We start from the raw sequence: 21,383 nt of genomic DNA, 5'->3' as shown, positions 1-21,383 counted from the left end.
CATCCAAGTTGCTGGAAATGTTTATTTACAAATGTCTGGTCCAGCATCTCATTCTCAACTCCCTTCTCGACCCCTTGCAATCTGGCTTCCACCAAACATACTCAACTGAAACTGCACTCACCAAAGTAACAAATGATCTTCTCCTGGCAAAGTCTAAAGGTCACTATTCCATACTCCAGATCTAGATCTCTCTGCAGCCTTTTGATGCAGTTGACCACCCACTCCCCCTAGACATTCTATACTCAGCTGGCATTCATGACACTGCTCTTTCATGGTTTACATCTTATCTTTTTGATCATTCCTATAAAGTTTCCTTCTATAACTCTATTTCAACCACATTTTCTCTCTCTGTTGGAATTACTCAATGCTCTGTCTTAGGCCCTCTGCTGTTCAAACTCTATACTACTTGGCTTGGAAAACATATTCAGTAGTTTGACCTTCAATATCAAATTTTTGCTGATGACACCCAACTCTACTTGTCTATGCCTTACCCCTCTCGCCTTCTGTCCTTTCCCAAGTTAGAGAATGCCTTTCTGCTGTCTCCTTCTGGATGTCTCAGCACCACCTGAAACTAAATCTTTCTAAAACAAAACTCATTATATTTCCTCCAAGACCTTCCCCTGTCCCACAGATCTCACTCACAGTTAATAACATCACCTTTCATTCAATCACACAGGCCTAGGAGTAAGATTCACATCTGTTTTTTTCCCCCACACATCCACACAGTTGCAAAATCTTGTTATATTTAGCTGCACAACATTGCCCGAATATGACCATATCTCAGTTCAGATACAACCAAAACACTTATCCAGTCTCCAGCCTTACTGCAACCTACTCCATGCAGGTATTCCAACAGGTCGCCTTTCACAACTCCAATTTGTTCTAAATTCTGCTTCTAGACTCACTCATCTATCTCACCACTCAACATCAGCTGCCCCCCTATGCATATCTCTTCACTGGCTCCCAATCTCCTCTAGAATCAAATTCAAACTACTCATACTCACATTCAAGGCCCTTAACAATGAAGTCCCGCCCTACATTTCATCCCTGATCTCAAAATACACTCCTTCATGCAACCTCTGCTTCGCATTTCTTCTCCTCTCATCACTTCAGCCCATTATCGTCTACAAGACTTCTCTTGGGCTTCTGCTTCTCTCTGGAACTCTGGACTGTCTCCATCTTTCCAAACTTTCAAATGCTCTGTTGGAGGGAAGCTGTTTAGAGAAGCTTATTCAATGTACCTTAATTAACATTGCTGTATCATTAACACAAATTTAGTCAGCAAGAGAGGTGCGCTATTAACCTTATAGATCCTTAAACACAGGCACCTAAAAAGAAAAGAAACTACACATAGAGTAGTACGTTCAGCTCTTCTTAGAAATAACTCAGATGTTAGAACTACTCACATTCACGATCATCAAACAAGAGCGTGTAGATTAATCTTTTTTAGCAGGGTATATGCCGTGTTGCAGCGTGCGATGTTTCTAAAGGGAAGAGACGCTACAGATGGTGAAGAATCGTCAGAGATCCGACTTAGACCCTGCGGGTCCTATGGACTTACCAGACTGCCGTCAGAAGAGAGCGTTGGAAGACTCGCAAAGAGATCGCTGGATGCCGGCGTGTTTCCCAGGCGCTGTTTAGACACCGCTCCCTAAGTTCAGACAGCCTCGCTCACACACTGCGCGTCCACAAACACTGCTGAATCTTCTCACACAGTCAGTCCGCTCGCCTCCGGTGCCGTGCAGAGGTTAAATAAGTGATTCCGAAGGGGATTAAATCTATAGCAAACTTTTATTTCATTAACACAAAAGGCCCAACGCGTTTCATATCCTACGATCAGGGCCGCCATTAGAAATCACGGGGCCCCGTACAACAAAATTTTTGGGGCCCCCTGGGCCCCGCCCACACTGACGACCAAGCTCCGCCCCATATCCCGCCCACTCCACATCGCAGTTAAAAGACCACACAGACATCAGCGCTAAAAAAGTAACCCCCCCCACACAAGTTGTAAAAAGCTATTGATGGTCAGGGCCCCCTTATAAAAAATTGGGGCCCCCAAAAAAAAAAATTAAATTTTTTTTTTTTTTTTTTTTTAAAACATTGGTGGCAGGGGCCCCCTTATAAGTTAAAAACAAATTGGGGCCCCAAAAAAAAATTTGAAAAAAAACATTGGCGGCAGGGGCCCCCTTATAAGTTAAAAACAAATTGGGGCCCCAAAAAAAAATTTGAAAAAAAATTAATTTTTTTTTTGAAAAAAAAACAAAACATTGGCGGCAGGGGCCCCCTTATAAGTTAAAAACAAATTGGGGCCTCAAAAAAAATTTTGAAAAACAAAAAAAAACAAAAAAAAAAACTGTACTTGTACTTTGTTACAAGTTAAAAAAATTTGGGGCCACCAAAAAGAAAATTAATTTTTTTTTTAAAAAAAAAAACAATGGTGGCAAGGGGCCCCTTACGAGTTAAAAAAAAATTGGGGCCCCAAAAAAAAAGTTTTAAAAAAAAGATTGGTGGCAGGGGCCTATAGAATATTAAAATAATACATTGGTGGCCAGGGGATTAAAAAAAAAAAAACACAAACTGGTGTTCAGTAGGATTGAACTCATGACTTCAGTACTTCAACTTCGCCTCCTTTCGTGACTTCGGGTCTTTTCACCGCTTCAGGACTTCAATTTCGGCTGTTTTCGTGACTTCGGGTCTTTGCGCTGCTTCAGGACTTCGGCTTCGGCTGTTTTCGTGACTTCGGGTCTTTTCGGCGCTTCGTGATTTCTGGACTTCGGCTTTTTCCGTGACTTCGGGTCTTTTCGGCGCATCGGCTTCGGCTTTTCGGCACTTCCGCATTCGGCACGCAAGAGGCAAGACGTACGGCTCGGGCGCTCGTAAGGGGGGCCCGGATCTTCAAAAAATGCAGCGCTGCCGGGCCCCCCTTCATGCCCGGGCCCGGTACGCTTGTCCCCCCTGTCCCCCCCTGATGGCGGCCCTGCCTACGATACTTCCTCAGGGGCATCACACGTGTAACATCACGTCCAAGATTATATAGGGCAGATCATTATTTCATTAGCCTAATTGGTAATTGGCTACAAGATTTCGTTTCCACAATTAACAATTTCGTTTAAAAATACATTCATTAAATAAATTACAATAAAAGAATTAATCTAAACATACTTAAATAGTCATAAAACATTATTAAGTTAAAAAACATTTCAAATCGATTTCTATATTTAAACCATTAGGAGCGAGTGTTTTGAGTTTATGTATCCAGTATGTTTCTTCCCTTGATATTATCTGTATAATATCACTTCCTCGCCATATCTTTTGTACTATTCCCATGAATTTTAAAAGTGAGGGGTCTGAGTTGTGATGAGTTTTAAAATGGGCTGAGACACTATGTGTCAATAATCCCTTTCTTATATTATTCATATGCTCCCAGTTATGCAAATTTGTTCATGGGAGACTGGGAGGAGCAACATATACAACCTTTACTTAATACAGAAAACAACAACGATGAAAATAAAGGCCTAATTTTCTGGAAACGCTATATAGACGATTGCCTATTTATATGGGATGGACCAGAAAATGAATTAAAGGACTTCTTAAACAACCTGAATATTAATAACCACAATATCCATTTTACCAGTAATCACAGTACAAAAAATGTGAATTTTCTAGACCTTACAATTTTTGTGGAGGATGGACATTTTGAGACCAGCATCTATAGGAAACCAACTGACTGCAATGGATTCATTCTTAATAGTAGCTGCCACTATAACAAATGGCTAAAGAATATACCTTATGGACAATTTAACCGTATTAAACGAAACTGCAACAAACCAAGTGACTATGAAAAAGAATGTGAAATTCTGAGTACTCGTTTACGAGAAAAAGGATATAAGGACCATACGATTAGGGAAGCCAAACTTTAATGTGATAAAAAAGAGAGAATTGGATTAATAAATAACACTGAAAGAAAAACTAAATTAAGTAACCCTATCTCATTTATTACCACTTACAATAATTCAAACAAAAAATTAGAAGCTATTATAAAAAAACATTGGCATATTCTGAAAAAAGATAAAGATTTAAAAGATATTTTACCTGAAAAACCCTATATTTTATACAAAAAACCACAAATAATCAAACAACTATTAGCACCAAGCTGTCTACCTCCTGTCGATCAAAAACCAATAAGTAACCATTTTTCTAAAGAAAAACTAAGCGGATTCTTCACATGTAGAACCTGCAAAGGCTGTAAAACAAGCGCAATCAATGATAGAAATTATAAAAATTTTGATTCAAAAATAACAAAAGAGGAATTCAATATTAAATCGCTGATAACATGCAATAGCAACAACGTAATTATTTATTAGAATGTCCTTGTAACTTACAATATATAGGACGTACAAATAGAACTCTGAAGATTAGAATAAGGGAGCATATGAATAATATAAGAAAGGGATTATTGACACATAGTGTCTCAGCCCATTTTAAAACTCATCACAACTCAGACCCCTCACTTTTAAAATTCATGGGAATAGTACAAAAGATAAATCACTGGCGAGGAAGTGATATTATACAGATAATATCAAGGGAAGAAACATACTGGATACATAAACTCAAAACACTCGCTCCTAATGGTTTAAATATAGAAATCGATTTGAAATGTTTTTTAACTTAATAATGTTTTATGACTATTTAAGTATGTTTAGATTAATTCTTTTATTGTAATTTATTTAATGAATGTATTTTTAAACGAAATTGTTAATTGTGGAAACGAAATCTTGCAGCCAATTACCAATTAGGCTAATGAAATAATGATCTGCCCTATATAATCTTGGACGTGATGTTACACGTGTGATGCCCCTGAGGAAGTATCGTAGGATATGAAACGCGTTGGGCCTTTTGTGTTAATGAAATAAAAGTTTGCTATAGATTTAATCCCCTTCGGAATCACTTATTTAACCTCTGCACGGCACCGGAGGCGAGCGGACTGACTGTGTGAGAAGATTCAGCAGTGTTTGTGGACGCGCAGTGTGTGAGCGAGGCTGTCTGAACTTAGGGTGTCTAAACAGCGCCTGGGAAACACGCCGGCATCCAGCGATCTCTTTGCGAGTCTTCCAACGCTCTCTTCTGACGGCAGTCTGGTAAGTCCATAGGACCGGCAGGGTCTAAGTCGGATCTCTGACGATTCTTCACCATCTGTAGCGTCTCTTCCCTTTAGAAACATCGCACGCTGCAACACGGCATATACCCTGCTAAAAAAGATTAATCTACACGCTCTTGTTTGATGATCGTGAATGTGAGTAGTTCTAACATCTGAGTTATTTCTAAGAAGAGCTGAACGTACTACTCTATGTGTAGTTTCTTTTCTTTTTAGGTGCCTGTGTTTAAGGATCTATAAGGTTAATAGCGCACCTCTCTTGCTGACTGACATTACTTACAGTGGAAGTGTGGATCCACTAATTTTTGGTGCTGCTTTCCCCTGATATAATTACTTGTGCAACAGCGCAGCCTTCACTCAATTTTTTCCATTAACACAAATTTGTTTGTAAAATCCTTATGTCTCATTTTCACCCTAACCTTTAGTTGTAAACTCTTGTGAGTAGGGCCCTCTACACCTATTGTACTCTGTAAACCCTTTTTTGTTATTCACCATTTGTTCCCCGTTCGTTATAAATGAATGTAAAGCACTGCGTAACTTGTCATATATAAACAAAGAATTTGAAAGAATATAATAAAACATGGACTTCAGCTTCCTTAGTAGGGATGTAGCGAACGGCGGAAAAAATGTTCGCGAACATATTCGCGAACTTGCGTCCAAAAATGCGAACGGTTTGCGAACGTCGCGAACCCCTTAGCCTTCAATGGGAAGGCGAATTTTAAAAGCTAGAAAAGACATTTCTGGCCAGAAAAATGATTTTAAAGTTGTTTAAAGGGTGCAACGACCTGGACAGTGGCATGCCAGAGGGGGATCAAGGGCAAAAATGTATCTGAAAAATACATTGTTGACACAGCGCTGCGTTTTGTGCTGTAAAGGGCAGAAATCACACTACGTCACTCAGGTGATATTTCTGGACACGGAATGTGAAAAAGCTCACACAGCTAGGTGGCACTTGGTTAAAGACTGGGCAAACAATGCCTGCAAGGGCAACGTATACAGTAGTGGATACGGAATATATTATTGCTGCTGTAAAAACATCACTCAGGTGATGTTTACGGACACGGAATTATTATTGTTATTTAGACAGAATGTGAAAAAGCTCACACAGCTAGGTGGCACTTGCATACCTCCCAACTGTCCCTCTTTTGACCACTCAACCCCCTGTCCCTCTTTTGTACTGGAAAGTCCCTCTTTTCTCTGCACTGAACAGCCAGAAAAAAAACAGTTTCTAACTTAATTGGCTTTTGGCAGAGAGCTCAGAACAGCTAACAGGTGCAAATAAGATACTTTGTAACAATTTTGACTCTGGTTGGTGCTGGTAGTGGTGAACTACTAGGAGGAGCAGCACACCAGTCCCTCTTTTCTCTGCACTGAACAGCCAGAAAAAAAAAACAGTTTCTAACTTAATTAGCTTTTGGCAGAGAGCTCAGAACAGCTAACAGGTGCAAATAAGATACTTTGTAACAATTTTGACTCTGGTTGGTGCTGGTAATGGTGAACTACTAGGAGGAGCAGCACACCAGTCCCACTCCCCAACACAGCTAGACTAATAGCACTGGGCTCTTATAGTAGCAAAGTAAAAAAACAAAAAAGAAAATAAAAGCAGTCCTTACAAGGACTATTGGGTTATTACAGCAGTCAGCAGATGAGATCAGAAGCAGTGCCCACAGCAGCTACATACAGAGCACTGCAGTAGAAGGTAGATTACTAGTCAGCAAAGCTAACTAACCTAAACTCACTGTCCCTCAAATCCCTGCAGAGTTCTGTCCCTACAATACAGAGCAGTATCAAGTAGATTACTAGCCAGCAAAGTTACTATCAACTGTCCCTCAAATCACTAAACAGCTCTCTCCCTACACTAGCTCTTGCAAGCACACACAGGCAGAATGAAAAAACGCTGCAGGGCTTCAGTTTATATATGGAAGGGGAGTGGTCCAGGGGGTGTGGGGGTAGTCCAGGAGGGAGAGCTTCCTGATTGGCTGCCATGTATCTGCTGGTCTGGGGTGAGAGGTCAAAAATAAGCGCCAGCTAAGGCGAACCCAAATTGGCGAACGTCGCGCGACGTTCGCGGACGCGAACAGCCGATGTTCGCGCGAATTAGTTCGCGGGCGAACAGTCCGTGACATCCCTATTCCTTAGTAATAGTAGCTGGCATAATTTTAAATATTAAATAAGGTTAGGTTCTAGTATAAAAGTTCTTAGTTAATGTATTATTGTATCATTCTTTCTTAATACATTTGTGTGTCATTTCAGATGGTTTATTTTCTACATTACTCTTAAGTTAGTGGGAATTTTGGTTTGCATATTTCATCATTCATGATGAATGATGCATTTATATTATAAATTTTATATTATAAAGTTTATTATAAAGTAGTAGAGCAGATTTCTTCTTTTTAAGATTGCTAGTCAGATTTGAAGGAGAAAATAGAATTTGGCTATGATGTTGCCACATTCTTAGTAGTTAAACACATATACATTTTAATTTATTTTCTCTGGAGAGAATTCTCCCTCAGTACCTTCAGAACTAAACTCAAACACTACCTCTTGAGCACTTGCATAACACCTGAACTGGGAACTAGCACTAATATGGCGGGGCCACCCACTGTAACCTACAGCTCTTAATATCCCCCGATTTTTCTGTACGTTACCCTCCCATTTAGATTGTAAGCTCTGTGGGGCAGGTGCCTCCATCCTTTTGGCTCCTTGACAATATGCACTTAATAGGTATTGTAAGTATACTTTATATATATTTTTATACTTAATTGTATTTATTATTGCAATGACCCCATGTTTCTTCTATTAATTTATTGTTCTACTGTACAGTGCTTTTCCCTCAAGGAGCGCTATACAAATAAAAATATACATAATAAAAATATACATACATACAAATTATCAGGACAGGATTAATATCTTGCACAGTCAAAGGGTGAGTTTAGAATTAAGGTACCTCCACCATGTAATAACCTTTGGGGAAAGGCAGGGGCATCTTTCATCTTCAAAAAATCTTTTCATCTGCACAGAAACATTCCAGTGTCAATAGGAATCACACTTTGTACATTCTTGTGACAAAAGTGTAACAAGGTCAGTATACATTGAAATACATCCAGCTTTATCCTGCAGGTAGATACTCAGCCCATGCTACTGAAACAGAAATATGCCCTAATTTCAGGTACACCCTCTAGATACTCAGGGACATTACTCAATTCCTGACCCAGTTATTGCCCAATCACCTGCAGTTATAATTAACCACTCCCCACTTCTACCCCCTATAAAAGCCTCAGTTTGCAAAGATGCTGCTATTGCCTCTCAATCTGCAATCATAAGAACTTTGTATTTTTTCTGAGTTGTCTTATATCTGTGCTTTGAAGACAGAAGTGCCTACATACAAGAAGGTGTCAAAAACGAACCAAAATGAAATATATCTGTCTAATTGTGCTGGCTGCTCTGCTAAAACATGCAGGTAAGGGAAGTGTACTTTATATAAAGAAAAGGTGAGGCAATAATGCTGAAAATAGTTTTTATCGAGTATAGCAAAGTGATTTTTTATAGAACATCATAAATGGCTATTTGTAAAAAAGTTCCAAGATATATAATCTACTGAATGAAATTATTAATTCATTATCTCTGAATTAATTTACTATCTATTTTATTAGTAGAGGATAATTAAAATCATTTTCTGTTTGGTTAATTCAGTATTATTTTTTGGTGATTTCTCTGGATGTTCCGATTTGTGAAAGTTTAGGCCAGTTCCAGCCAGATACTATTCCATGAGAAAATTGAATATGCAAATTCAAATCCTTATTTACCCAAGGAAGTTTTCCTCGGGGTATTGAATCTGCCATTGGTTTCTTTTAAACTTACAAAGGTTTGTGGAAACATTATAGATTTAAAATGTTTCAGGAGTTTTTAAGGCCCTTAAAGTCACTCAGCAAGTTGGAAATTGTGAAAGTGTCAAGGTTTATACCCTAAATCCCTTTTAAAAGTCATGACATGGAAACAGAGTTTTTTTTTGATAAAAGGTGAGAAAAAAAATACACCTAGAAAATTTGTTTTGAAAACTAATAATGTTTCTTGTTTTGCTTCCTTTTAGGGGCTGGTTGCTACAGTAAGTATGATTTTATCTTGATTTTGATAACTTATGTTTCATAATCTTGATAACTGTATTTCCTGTGGGAAAATGGCTACAAAAATATGCTACATGCAAATGTGAATCTTAAATATAGAATGTATAGAGAGCAGTGGTTTGGGATAGAGCTTTCTTCCAGTGTCACAATCTTGCTTGATTATTTACACTATACTCTTAAATATTTTAAATACACATTACATTATTTTATGTCTATAGGCCTGTAACAAGCTTTGCACCATTTATTATATATTACTTGTTATTTTATTGAAGATATAAGGATTCTGAGCCCCTCTGTTTTGTAAGCACTGGCCACATTTTAGGGCAGAAGTGGGAAGTTATTATTATTATTACATACATTTTTCTAATGCTATTTGAGTAACTGCTAAATGTTGTACATTGGGTACTTTACAACATTTTTACCTGCAGGTGGAACAGATCCTGTTATGTGTACAGATACAGGATGCAATGGTTTCTGTTCTGAGGACAATGGATGTTCATGTGGTTCGGATGAGACAAAAACCTGTGTGCCCACCACTTGTGGTATAAAAGATATCTCTAGTTGCTGCCCTTCTGGTTATTTTTGGAATTCCAATACATCGTGCTGCAGTGGTAAGTGATATATTCTGCTATTTACACTTCATATCTACTAGGTATTAAAGAAACGGTGTACTAATATTGTTCCATTCATTTCTCTATTATATTTATCTTATAGATGAATTAACGTGTAACCCACCATGTCTCAGTGATGAAAAATGTGCCAGTGTTAATGATGTAGCAACTTGTGTCTGTAATGATTCATCTTATGCTGGCAAGAGTAAGTCTCTTCTTCTCTTATCTATCTCCAAAGGGTTAACTTAAGCTTCATGCCTGGACTGTAAATAAACAAAATATATTGAACTGTGTTGTTTCTATCGTCCGTTTTAGTTTTAACTTCAGGTCTAAAATACATACTTTCAGATTTTTACTTATAGTTCAGTGTTTAACTCCTTAAATGGGTAGTTCACCTTATGTTAACTTTTAGTATGTTGTACAAAATTACCTATTAGAAGCAACTTTTCAATTGGTCTTCATGTTTTCTTTTTTATAGTTTTTTTCAATTATTTGCCTTTTTCTTCTGACTTTTCCCAGCTTTCAAATGGGGGTCACTGACCCCATCTAAAAACAAATGTTCTGTAAAGCTACAATTGTATTGTTATTGCTACTTGTTGTTACTTGCCTTTCTATTCAGGGCCTATCCTAGTCATACTCCAGTCTCTTATTCATATGAATGCATGGTTGCTAGGGTAATTTAGACCCTAGCAACCAGATTGTTGAAAATGCAAACTGGAGAGCTGAATAAAAAGAAAATAAGTAAAAACCACAAATAATAAAAAAAATGAAAACCAAATGCTAATTGTCTCAGAATATCACTCTCTATGTCATACTGAAAGTTAACGCAAAGATGAACAACCATTTAAGATACATCTTTTTTAGACAATCGATTTAATAATGGACCAACAGTTACGTTGTTAAATGTAGAACATTCCATATTTTGTTCATTTTAAAGGGGTTGTTCCCTTTAAATTAACTTTTAGTATGATGTAGAGTGTGATATTTTGAGAAAATTTTCATTTAGTTTCATTTTTTAATTATTTGTGTTTTTTGAGTAATTTAGCTTTTTATTCAGCAGTTCTCCAGTTTGCAGTTTTAACAATCCAGTTGCTAGGATCCAAATTACCCTAGCAACCATGCATTGATTTGAATAAGAAACTGGAATATGAATAGGAGAGGGCCTGAATAGAAAGATGAGTAATAAAAAGATGGGGTCAGTAAACCCATTAGAAAGCTGGAGTCAAAAGAAGTCAGAAGAAGAAGGCATATAATTAAAAAAGAAATTCTAAATGCCAGTTACAATAATGCGTACAAAAGGCCATTCTATAACATACTAAAGTTAAATTAAAGGCAAACCACCCTTTAAATATGGAAAGCACCAAATTCAAGATTGAGTTTGTGATTCAACCAAGTTACAATGTTTATCTGCAATATTCAGATTTCACCAACACAAATCATTATGTCAGTGTCTGTTGGGGCTGATAGGCAAGGATGTCATGGCTCTCTTTATACAAATTTATACAAATGACAAGAATAACTAATTGTGCTATATCAGTCGTATCTTTCAGACTGTCCAAAACTCGGTCTGTATATTAAAAGAGTTTAGGGGTCATTTAAGACCGCAAGTGTAGTCCTGCAAATTTCTCCACAGCCAGTTGTGAATAAAACCTCTTTCATTAAATGGAACTTGTGCTTGTGCGCTTGGGTAGGCAGTAAATACAGGGCTCCATAGAGGCCCTGAACTTTTACTTTACCCTTTCATAAATATATCCTTAAAAATTCCATATACTTGTATAGAGAGTGGTGAAATGTCACTCTAGTAGCGTGCAGCAAACTCTAGTTTCCCTCTGTAATACAAATGTGCCAAAGAATCCTATAACATATTACCATGCTTTATCTCCATATTAACATAAGCAAGGTGATGTGATGTATAATAGACATACATTCTCACATTATAACAGTACCGGATATATGATCCCAAGATGGAGGTACATGGTTTTGGGGTCTTGGGTGCAACACTGACCAGATTGTACCTAGAGTGTGTTTAGCAACTTAGATTGTAAAAGACTTGTACAGGGAGTGATAAACAATATCTGTCAAGTGCAATGTAATTTTTAATCTTTCTAAACAAAAGTTTGTTATTAGAATTTGCAGACTTCAGTCCATTGCTGACCTGTCTTCCCAACATAATGGTCATCTCTGTTAGTCAGTGTTTGCTGACCCACCTGGGCTTTGATTACACAAACATGCACCTACTCAATAATGACTCTGACATCTGCAATATTCATTACCCGGAAATTATCAACAACAATCGTGTGGAGAGCATGCAGCTCAAAGTGCAGTCAGGATGGTGCGGAAACAAAATGACGGTAATAATATTCTCTTCTTGATCTGCTACTTAGTGTTATGCTCCCCACTTGACATATTACCCCTGTCCAGCAGAATCACTGATTTCATGGAAAATTCTCTGTGTTCTCTGTAAGAGGTCCCTTTTCTGTACTGTCATGATACAAATCTATATTAATACAGAGATAAAACATGCCTAAGTCGCATTCCTGACATGTTTTTAATAGACTTGTCTCTCTTTTGCAGTTTGACTCCTCTAAGTTGTATTATAAAAACAGTCTTTATATTGGAATTCAGAATAAAAGTGTTATCACAGTGAACCCCATGACCCTCAATTTTACCTGCAGTTACAACATGACAATGCAGACAAGCCTTATTTATGCCCTCAAACCAGTTCTAAGGTGAGTAAATTAGGAGTTCTTAATAAACAATGTGAGTTCAGATGAAACTTGTATTGCCATGTGGGTGAAATGTTGAGACAGATTTGTGTGTGTGGGGGGGGGGGTATTACTATGTGTATGATGACATCACTGCTCATACCCAGCAGAGTCTGACAATAAGTTCCAGCTTTACCAAACAGCATTTTTTTTCTATTCAAATATTATGGTTAATTGACCTAGTGCAATCGTAATATTTTTATCTCTACAAATGAATATGTAAACAACATGGATCACATCATTTGCAGAGGGCATCACAATCAGAAGACTTTTGATTCTGTTTCAAGCACCCCAGTCAGGAGCCATAATCCGGCTACCTTTCTGTAAATTGTACTAAAAAAAGCAAAAAAGCAGAGCACTGCCTTCTGATGAAGTGGCAGGGAGCCACGAAATGCGTTAAGCTGGCAGCCAGGGTCCATACTTTGCTGCTTTAATTGGAGTTTTTATGTCTACTAAATACATTTCTACTTTTAATTTATATACTGGTCTCCTCAGTGCTCCGCTTTTTTGCTTTTTTCCTGGAATGAATTGACCGCATGGGATGGCGGTGGGGTGTGCAGCACTCTGAGCCCAGTGTCCGGTAAGTGCTCCCACTAAACAATTTTTTCTGGACTGTACATTGTACTACCATATGTATTATAATGGTTACAAGGCTAGTCCATAAATCCTTCAATCCCTCTTAATCAAAACAATACATTTGGTAGGGAACGTCAATGGCTAGTTACGCCACTGGGTTCCTTTAGTCCTGTACTGGATGAATTAATATATTTTTAACACAACATTAAAAAAAAGAATTCTTTCCTCACTTTTTGCTCACAGCAGTTTTTGAAGAATACTATCCTATGTTCATGCACATAAACTATAATATGAATGCATCAATCAGGTAAGAGATGGGAAGGGTGAGGGGGCATGCTTAGGGCAGTAGTTAGAGAGACAAGGTGCCCCAGAATATATATTAAATATCTCACCGTGTAGTAGATGTGGTCTGGGTATACCAGCCCCAGACCCCCAGCTTTAGAGAGCAGCACCCTAGAAAATTCGAAGAAAGAACAGGGCTGTCCAGCACTCAAATGGATCCGCAGGACCAGAAAAGTTTAAGTTAAAAAATATATCTTTATTTTACAATTTTAAAAAATGTATACTTGCATCTCCATATATTTTTTAACTTTCTTCGAATTTTCATGCTTAGGGCAGTGCCAAGGATCAATCCACCTCTTGACAATTTACATATAGTGCAACAAAGGGAAGTCAGAACTGTGGTTGGGTGGAGATTGAATAATTATACAAACCGCTTTTGTAGCCTTCACTTAATAAATCTCAAACATTCAAGTTTCAGAAACTCTAATTTGAGTTTGTAAACTTTACCTTTTTGAGTCAGTATCAACCCATATTGCAACCAATGTACATCATGGCATGAAAATTAAATAGGCCACTCAGAATATGAAGAAAATAAAGAGGTTACAGCAAAATATCATGGTTTCTGTGTAGTTAATTACATGGTGTAGGTTAATTCTATTCTGCATATCTGTATAGTACAATAAAACTATGGTAAAAAAAACTTTATGGGCCCACTGAATGTAGTCACATATTTGCATGTATATGTTTTACAGCACAGTGAGTATTTCAGGACCCAATGGAACAGGTTCTTATGCCTTGACTATGTCTGCATATAATAATCCTGATTATACTTCACCAATACAAGCAGAGGACACAGTGGAGGTGGGGACATATATCTACCTGGGACTGTTTGTTAAAGATGCTGATGGAGCTGCATTTACTCTAAGGGTGGAAGAGTGTTATGCCACCCCAACCAGTGACCCATCAGACATTAACAAAGTGTATATTGTGCGCGGTGGGTAAGTAAACGCTTAACTAAAGTTCTTTAACACAAACAATAATGTGTTGAATTGAAATCTGGTTGAGACAAATAAGGACATGTTTTTGTCTGATTCTGGTTTGCTAAGGGGCAATTTGATCAGAACATGTTAAATGTATTGATACAGAACATCAATCCTTAGTTCCAGCTTCACTCTCTAAAAGCCTTTATTTATGCTCAGGGTGGCAGTTAAAAAGATCTAAACTTCATAATCGTATGTTTTTAACAGTGATATTTTAAAGGAGAACTAAGCTAATCTTAGGGGCCGTCGCAAATTATTAAACAGAAAATGAGGTTTGCCTGTAATTTAAGATGATGCTAAAGGGCTGATTATTAAATTTGGATGCTAGTTGCGCTGGTTTCTAAACTGACATTTAGTAATTATCTGTATTACTGTATTACTAGTAAGTACTAATCAGCCTTATATTGTGAAGTTTCTATTCTGTATATTCAGTATATTGTGAGTGGGTCCCTAAGCTCAGTAAGTGACAGCAGCACAGAACATGTGAAGTGAATCAGCAGAAAAGAAGATGGGGAGCTACTGGGGCATCTTTGGAGTGAAAAATATTCCCTGCTAAAGAGCTGTGGTTGCTTAGGGCTAGTAAAGAACCCTGAAACATAATGTACAGCATTTCTAGCTTACTTCTTTAGTTGAGCTTTTGTTCTCCTTTAAAGGGTCATTTAGAGGGGAACAATATGTTGTGAAACAAAATAAGTGACCAAAATTTATTCCCTTATTGACACAACCATATCAATAAATATTTCCACATTTTTTACATTGAGCCATTTCACATGTGATTATCCAATGCCATATATTGTAAGCAAAATGACAATTGTTTTTTGGCTTTTCCTTACAGTTGCGCATATACAAATGATGTAGACTCATGGGTAGAACAGAATGGAAAAGCTCTTGAAGCCAGAATCAAACTAAGCACATTCAGCTTCCAGAGCCAAACTAATGTCTACATCTTCTGTAATGCTATGCTATGCCCAAACACTACGAATAGTCAATGCGATAAGGTACGTATAATGAGCAATACCCCAGTCTTGACTGTGCAGAATACCAGTCAGAATCTGGAGGAATCTGCAACATACTGCAGTGCTATTATTGTATGAGTACTTTATGACTGGAGGAACTGATATAAAAAATATATGTATTGTATTGAGGGGATAAGAATAAATATATTGTAAATTATTTGAGAGTGAAATATTACATTATATTTATTGTGAAATGCTTTGAGGATATTTTTGTAACTCTTTATCGCACCAGATATATTGTGGCATTTTTCATTCTGCTTGAAATAAACGAGAGCCTTGCAAATAAACATGTTGCATAAAAATTCATAGTAATTAAGCGAGGTATAAGTAATTCCTAGTTATTGATTGCACCTGTTAGATGAAAATAAAGCTTTGTGATATGTACAGTGTTGTCAGTGATCCTAGGGTCTCCAAACATATTTTTACCAGTGGATTAACATCATTCACACTCTCAGAAGCGTACTGGGGAAGAAACTGCAATCCTCTATGAAATACAGACATCTAGATCTCATGAACTTTTCCTTTTATTCCTTAACAGTGTAAGACTGCACGTGCTTCCTCTACCTATACACAAACAATGATAAATATTCCACTTGATGGTAAGTGAAGCCCTAAACAGCTTTATTCATGTTCCCCTCCCACAGGCAAACAAGTCCGAATGTAATGTATATATACTTTAATTCCCTAGCTCAATAAATATGATTGCTGATGTCCAAACTGTTTACATTTGATATATACCCGAGCTTTACTACAGTGTGTCACATTCGTTTCTGGCATTTTCTACTGCTGCCATAAAATGTATAAACAAATGTATTTAATTGTTAACAGTTAAGAAAGTTAGATACCTGATAGAGCTTACATACAAGAAAGGAAAATAAAACTATGCAGTAGAAAGTATGAATAGAAATAACTGACAAACAATAAATATACAGTACTTTACAGAGTATTTAATCATTCACAACAGCCTTTGCTCCTGTGGCACAAACACATACTGCATATTTTATTTGAAGCCAAATGCATGTAACAGCAATATCAGTTGGGTATAGAAGCATATTAGATGGCTAAAAGAATGTGTCCAGTCCATTATCTCTTTCCCAAACCAATATATTTAACAGCCTATAGTCTTCTGGGAAATCTTTACATTAGATGGGAACATTATTGGTGAGACTTGGTTTCAGTCATGGTTTAAAGTCAGTTTGAAAATTCATATTGATCCCAAAAGTGTTCAGTTGTGTTGAAGTCGGGGCTCTGTACAGGCTGGTCAATTTCTTCCACTTCTGTTTCAGTAAACCAATTCTGTGTATGGGTTATTATTTTGTTGGAATGGCTTCCCCAAACTGTTTCAATAAAACTTAGTATTACCGCACACCTCCTTCCACTTATTCTGCGTAGTGGTGCTGGTCCACCGTTGACCTTGCCAGGTCACCTTACTGCTTTGTAGTTTCGAAAAACGGTCCGCACACACCAATATTGCAGTCGGGGATTGTGCCCCTTTTATTAATGCCACCAACAATAAATATTCAACGTTTCGGGGGGACACAGCCTCCCCAAACTGTTACCACAAAGAGGAAAGCATTGTTGAGCATTCTTTGGTGTAGTGGGGCTTGTGTCAGCAATGATGGGTGTGATTTAAATAGCTAAATGTAATTACAGGAAGGGGTTTCTACATACTTTTGACCATATAATAAAATGAAAGTGGAAAAGGTGTGTAAAGGGCACCTGTTGTTAAAATATTTAATCCCCAACCAAAGGTGTGGGCTGATAGAGCCTGCACTCCGGTTGGGGGTAACAGTAGTTTTTTTTTAAATGCCAACCCCGCCAATGCTAAGACACTGTGTGAGTAACCATGTTAGTCTGAGCTCATGCGCATAATGAGCAAGTTGCGGCATTCGCTCATAATGTATGTGTGTGCCCCAAAATGGCCACTCGAATCGGGAGATTCCTGCTGGTGCGAGTACCCTATCGCCAGTGGGGGGGAGCATTTTAAAAAATATATACTTTTACCCCAAACCGGAGTGTGGGCTCTATTACATATTTTGGAAACAGTTGCCCTTTAACTATGTGTGTGAATGGGTAACATTGTAAAAAGCAGTATACAGTATGTTCATTCACAATAGATATACACCATATTCTTTTCCCAATTTAGCTTTATACAAATTTACGGTAGATTACAATGCCTTTTGTAATAATAACTACAAATGTTTCATTGTTTTAGATAACAGATTTTTGAACAGTGGATCACAAAAAGGTAGGATTATTCATCCTTGCTCCCATATTGGTACAGTGCATTTAAGTGGTAAATAATATTATACTGTGTGATTTGTTTATAGAAAGAAGAATTGTATAACTCAATATATTCAGATAGCAGGAATAACTAGTTCTAAGCTACAACAGACTAGATTACTATGGAGGCATACAAAAGCATGGCTAGAGGAGCATCTATGCTGCATTTTTCAGAACTCTCATTGTAGACATGCTAGTTTTTAAATAATAATCCATTTGACTATGCAACGTTACAACTCTATAGGACTCATTTACTTACTAAAGTGCTATGTGCAAAGTCCAATTTTTTTTACCCACAATGCAGCATTTCCCCATAATACGAACATTATTGCATCTACCAGGGGGTGTTGGTTTGGCATGTTCTGCGAGCAGTAAATGTATAGAATAGGATTTATGGCCTCATCCTCTCTTGAACGTCAGTCTATTAATATGATTGTGCAAAAATATCTGCTAAAGGAAGGCATGGATAGCACATCAATGTGATAAATCACTGTACAGTTTGATCAATATTATACATTCTGTAGCAAGATCCAGCATCCTCGTATCAAATAAAAGCTTTTACTATTACTAAGGTTATGCTTTTTATAAATGCCAAATTTAGCCATTCACCATGACAATAAAGAATCTTTTTAACAGGTTTTGTTGGTATATGCGGGTACATAACATATTTCATGTCTTTCTTTCCAGCTGTATCCTGGACTGTGATGCTTGGTTTTATCCTTGTCCTTCTTAAAATTAATAACTGAAAGCAACCTTGGTATCAAGTCTTTTGAAATTATAAAAGCAACAGTTTGTGGACTTTATTTAATGCTGAGATCCAAAGAAATGGATGTAAATTATTGTTTTCACTATAAATGGAATTTCAAGGAGAACGGTTTTGTCATACCCAGATAGCTTCACATATATTATTAATTATTGTAATTAATAATAAAATTTTTCCTTTTCTTTACTTTCCTTAAAAATGTATATAAAAAAAAAAAAATATATATATATATATATAGTCACTCATGTTCGGGGTCTGACATTAAAGAAGTAACTATATGTGCCTACTGTATATACTCAGTATCAACTGTAATGTGATGTATTTGATTATCTTCACAAATAAATGTAAATGTGCAACACTTATCTGTCTATAGGTGGTATTTTTTTTAGATTCTGCTGCTGCACAGAATGGTAAATACCATTTACAACTAATAAAGGTCACACCACTCTCTGTTCCATTTATTATGCATTCATATACTGTAGATTCCTCTAAGTGCTTGAAATATAATAGTGCTACATATTAAATTATCCCCCACAATGTCCTTAGTGCATGGGAATATCTATGCTGTGAAGTTAAAATGGAGATGTTCCCAAACTGTTAAACGGCCCCTTAAATTTCTGTCTTTTAAACAAAAGGAAGGTCCGTGAAAAATTTTAAATGAATGCAATTTAAGGCGGCCAGGTATAGGAAGATTAGCAAAAAATTGGCAAATGATGGGATCATGGTCAATTTATCTGCCTAGGTGGTGGGTCAAATCAGGCTGATCACCAACATTTGCCTCTTGCAGTGCTTCAGCTGATGCCAAAGTCTTATCACAGATTCAACATGGCACAAAGCACATGTTGCCTTTGCTTCTCAGGCTCTCTCCCCAGCAGGGTAGAAATATTCTGCAGTAGAGCGGGAGGCACTGGCATAATTTTCTTTATGGTAGAAAGAACCCATCACCAAGCCTTAACTTTTTTGCTGTCTACATTAGGATTGGGCCATTGTCCCCATGAATTCACAGATGGCAGGTGTGCTGTGCCAAGGAGGCGAGTTTAAAAACTTGTTTCAGGTGGCAGCACTGAGCAAGTTACCAGGGATGTATTTAGGTTCTGTGCCACCATAGGTACTGGTCCTTTACTGCACCCCAAACACACAGAATAACGTTGCATGCACTGTGCGCATGGCATCACTTCCGGGTTTAAAAAAATGGGACCTGTACCCTTTACTCCATCGCTGGATTTATCAGTAAGTGTCCCGCAGCAGCTGGGGGGATTTTTTCATTTTATCTTGCAGCCATTCTGTAACAGCAAAACACAGTGTGCAAAGTGCAAATGGTATGTGCTATGCTATGCTATTTTTTTGCCCTTTGCACACTGTGTTCACTAAGTAATGACCCCTTCAATGTACTTGTTAGTCACATATGATTTGTAGCAGTGGCGTAACTTGATGTTGCTGGGCCCCACAGCAAATTAATTTTAGGGCCCCCAACATATCCAGTGTTTGTCCTGTTTTACCAATATATGTTCAAATTGCTCATCAATGAGAGCCTCGTGGGGCCCCCTGTACCTCCTGGGCCCCCTGCAGCCGCAGGGTCTGCTTCATCTGTAGTTACGCCCCTGATTTGTAGTGTAAATGGCACGGCATCAGCACAGCAGACCAAATGGTCTATATCTCCTCTCCTGATCTCAACCCAAATCTCTTAACTCAAATCTCCTCCTGCCTGTCTGCTACTTGGATGTGACAACACTACCTTAAATTAAACCTCTCTAAAACAGAAAATGTTTTCTTCCCCCAACTAACACCCATAACATCCCAGAAGAATCTATCATAGTTAATGCCCTGTCCTTTACTCCTCATATCTAGTCATTTATTAAATTATGTCACTTTCACTTAAGGAATATATCCAAAATATGATTATTTATCACCCAAGATACCACTAAAATTCTTATTCACTCTCTCATCATATCACATCTAGACTACTGTAACTCTCTATTAATTGGCCTTTCGTGCCAGAGACTGTCACCTCTCTCGTCCATAATAAATACTACTGCCAGGCTTATACACCTAAGCAAACACTCCTCCTCTGCCATGCCAATCCCTGCACTGGCTTCCACTACCAGTTTAAAGTAGTTCATAACTCTGGCCCATCCTACATCTCTGAACTTATCTCTAGTGACTCACCTAACTGCTTACTATGCTTCTCTACTGACCTGCTCCTCAGCTCTTCTCTCATTACCTCCTCAAATGCTAGTATTCAAGACTTTGTAACGGCTGCACCCCTTCTCTGGAATTGTCTCCCATGCTCTGTTTTATCTTTCTCCCAACCATTCTGCTTTCAAAAGATCTCTTAAAACACATTTATTTAAAGAAGTTTACCCTCAATCAGTTTAGCAATACCATATGCTACACCTTTCACCTTGCTTATTTCTGGTCTTGCCCACTCTTACACCTTGTGTCTCAACTCCTTCCTCTTTTAGATTGTAAGTTCTTCTGTGCAGGGCCCTCTTTACCTATTGGTTACTGGTCAATATGTATGTATGTAATTCAGTTTGTTTATTGTATTAACACATTTATTTTACAGTGCTGCTAAATATGTTGGTGCTCAAAAATACACATTATTAATAATAATAATAATAAAAAGGTTTTTTTGCTGGGCAAACAGACTGCAAGTGAAACTCTAGCATAAAAACATTGCTAAGTTTAGTTTCCTTATGTATAGTTATTATTTCTAAAGTAGTCCTCACAACCTTAGAAGGAGAGTTGGGACTACCACTTACAATCAT

The 21,383-nt window shown here is 37.6% G+C and overlaps 1 protein-coding gene across 1 annotated transcript; it reads left to right on the top strand.

Moving 5' to 3' along the window:
* Positions 1-8,554: 8,554 nt before the first annotated feature.
* On the top strand, positions 8,555-18,972 carry thdl18.S (thyroid hormone down-regulated protein (gene 18) S homeolog). Its single transcript, NM_001087483.1, is given in 11 exon segments — positions 8,555-8,615; positions 9,246-9,260; positions 9,708-9,890; positions 9,994-10,095; positions 12,018-12,241; positions 12,465-12,619; positions 14,266-14,511; positions 15,389-15,551; positions 16,108-16,168; positions 17,785-17,817; positions 18,540-18,972. Coding segments are annotated over 11 exon segments (1,290 nt in total). The 5' UTR covers positions 8,555-8,566; the 3' UTR covers positions 18,599-18,972.
* The last annotated feature ends 2,411 nt before the right edge of the window (positions 18,973-21,383 follow it).

This window comes from Xenopus laevis, chromosome 2S (genome assembly GCF_017654675.1).
Source record: "Xenopus laevis strain J_2021 chromosome 2S, Xenopus_laevis_v10.1, whole genome shotgun sequence".
Lineage (NCBI taxonomy): Eukaryota > Metazoa > Chordata > Amphibia > Anura > Pipidae > Xenopus > Xenopus laevis.
This window is presented reverse-complemented; position numbering and strand designations above follow the sequence as displayed.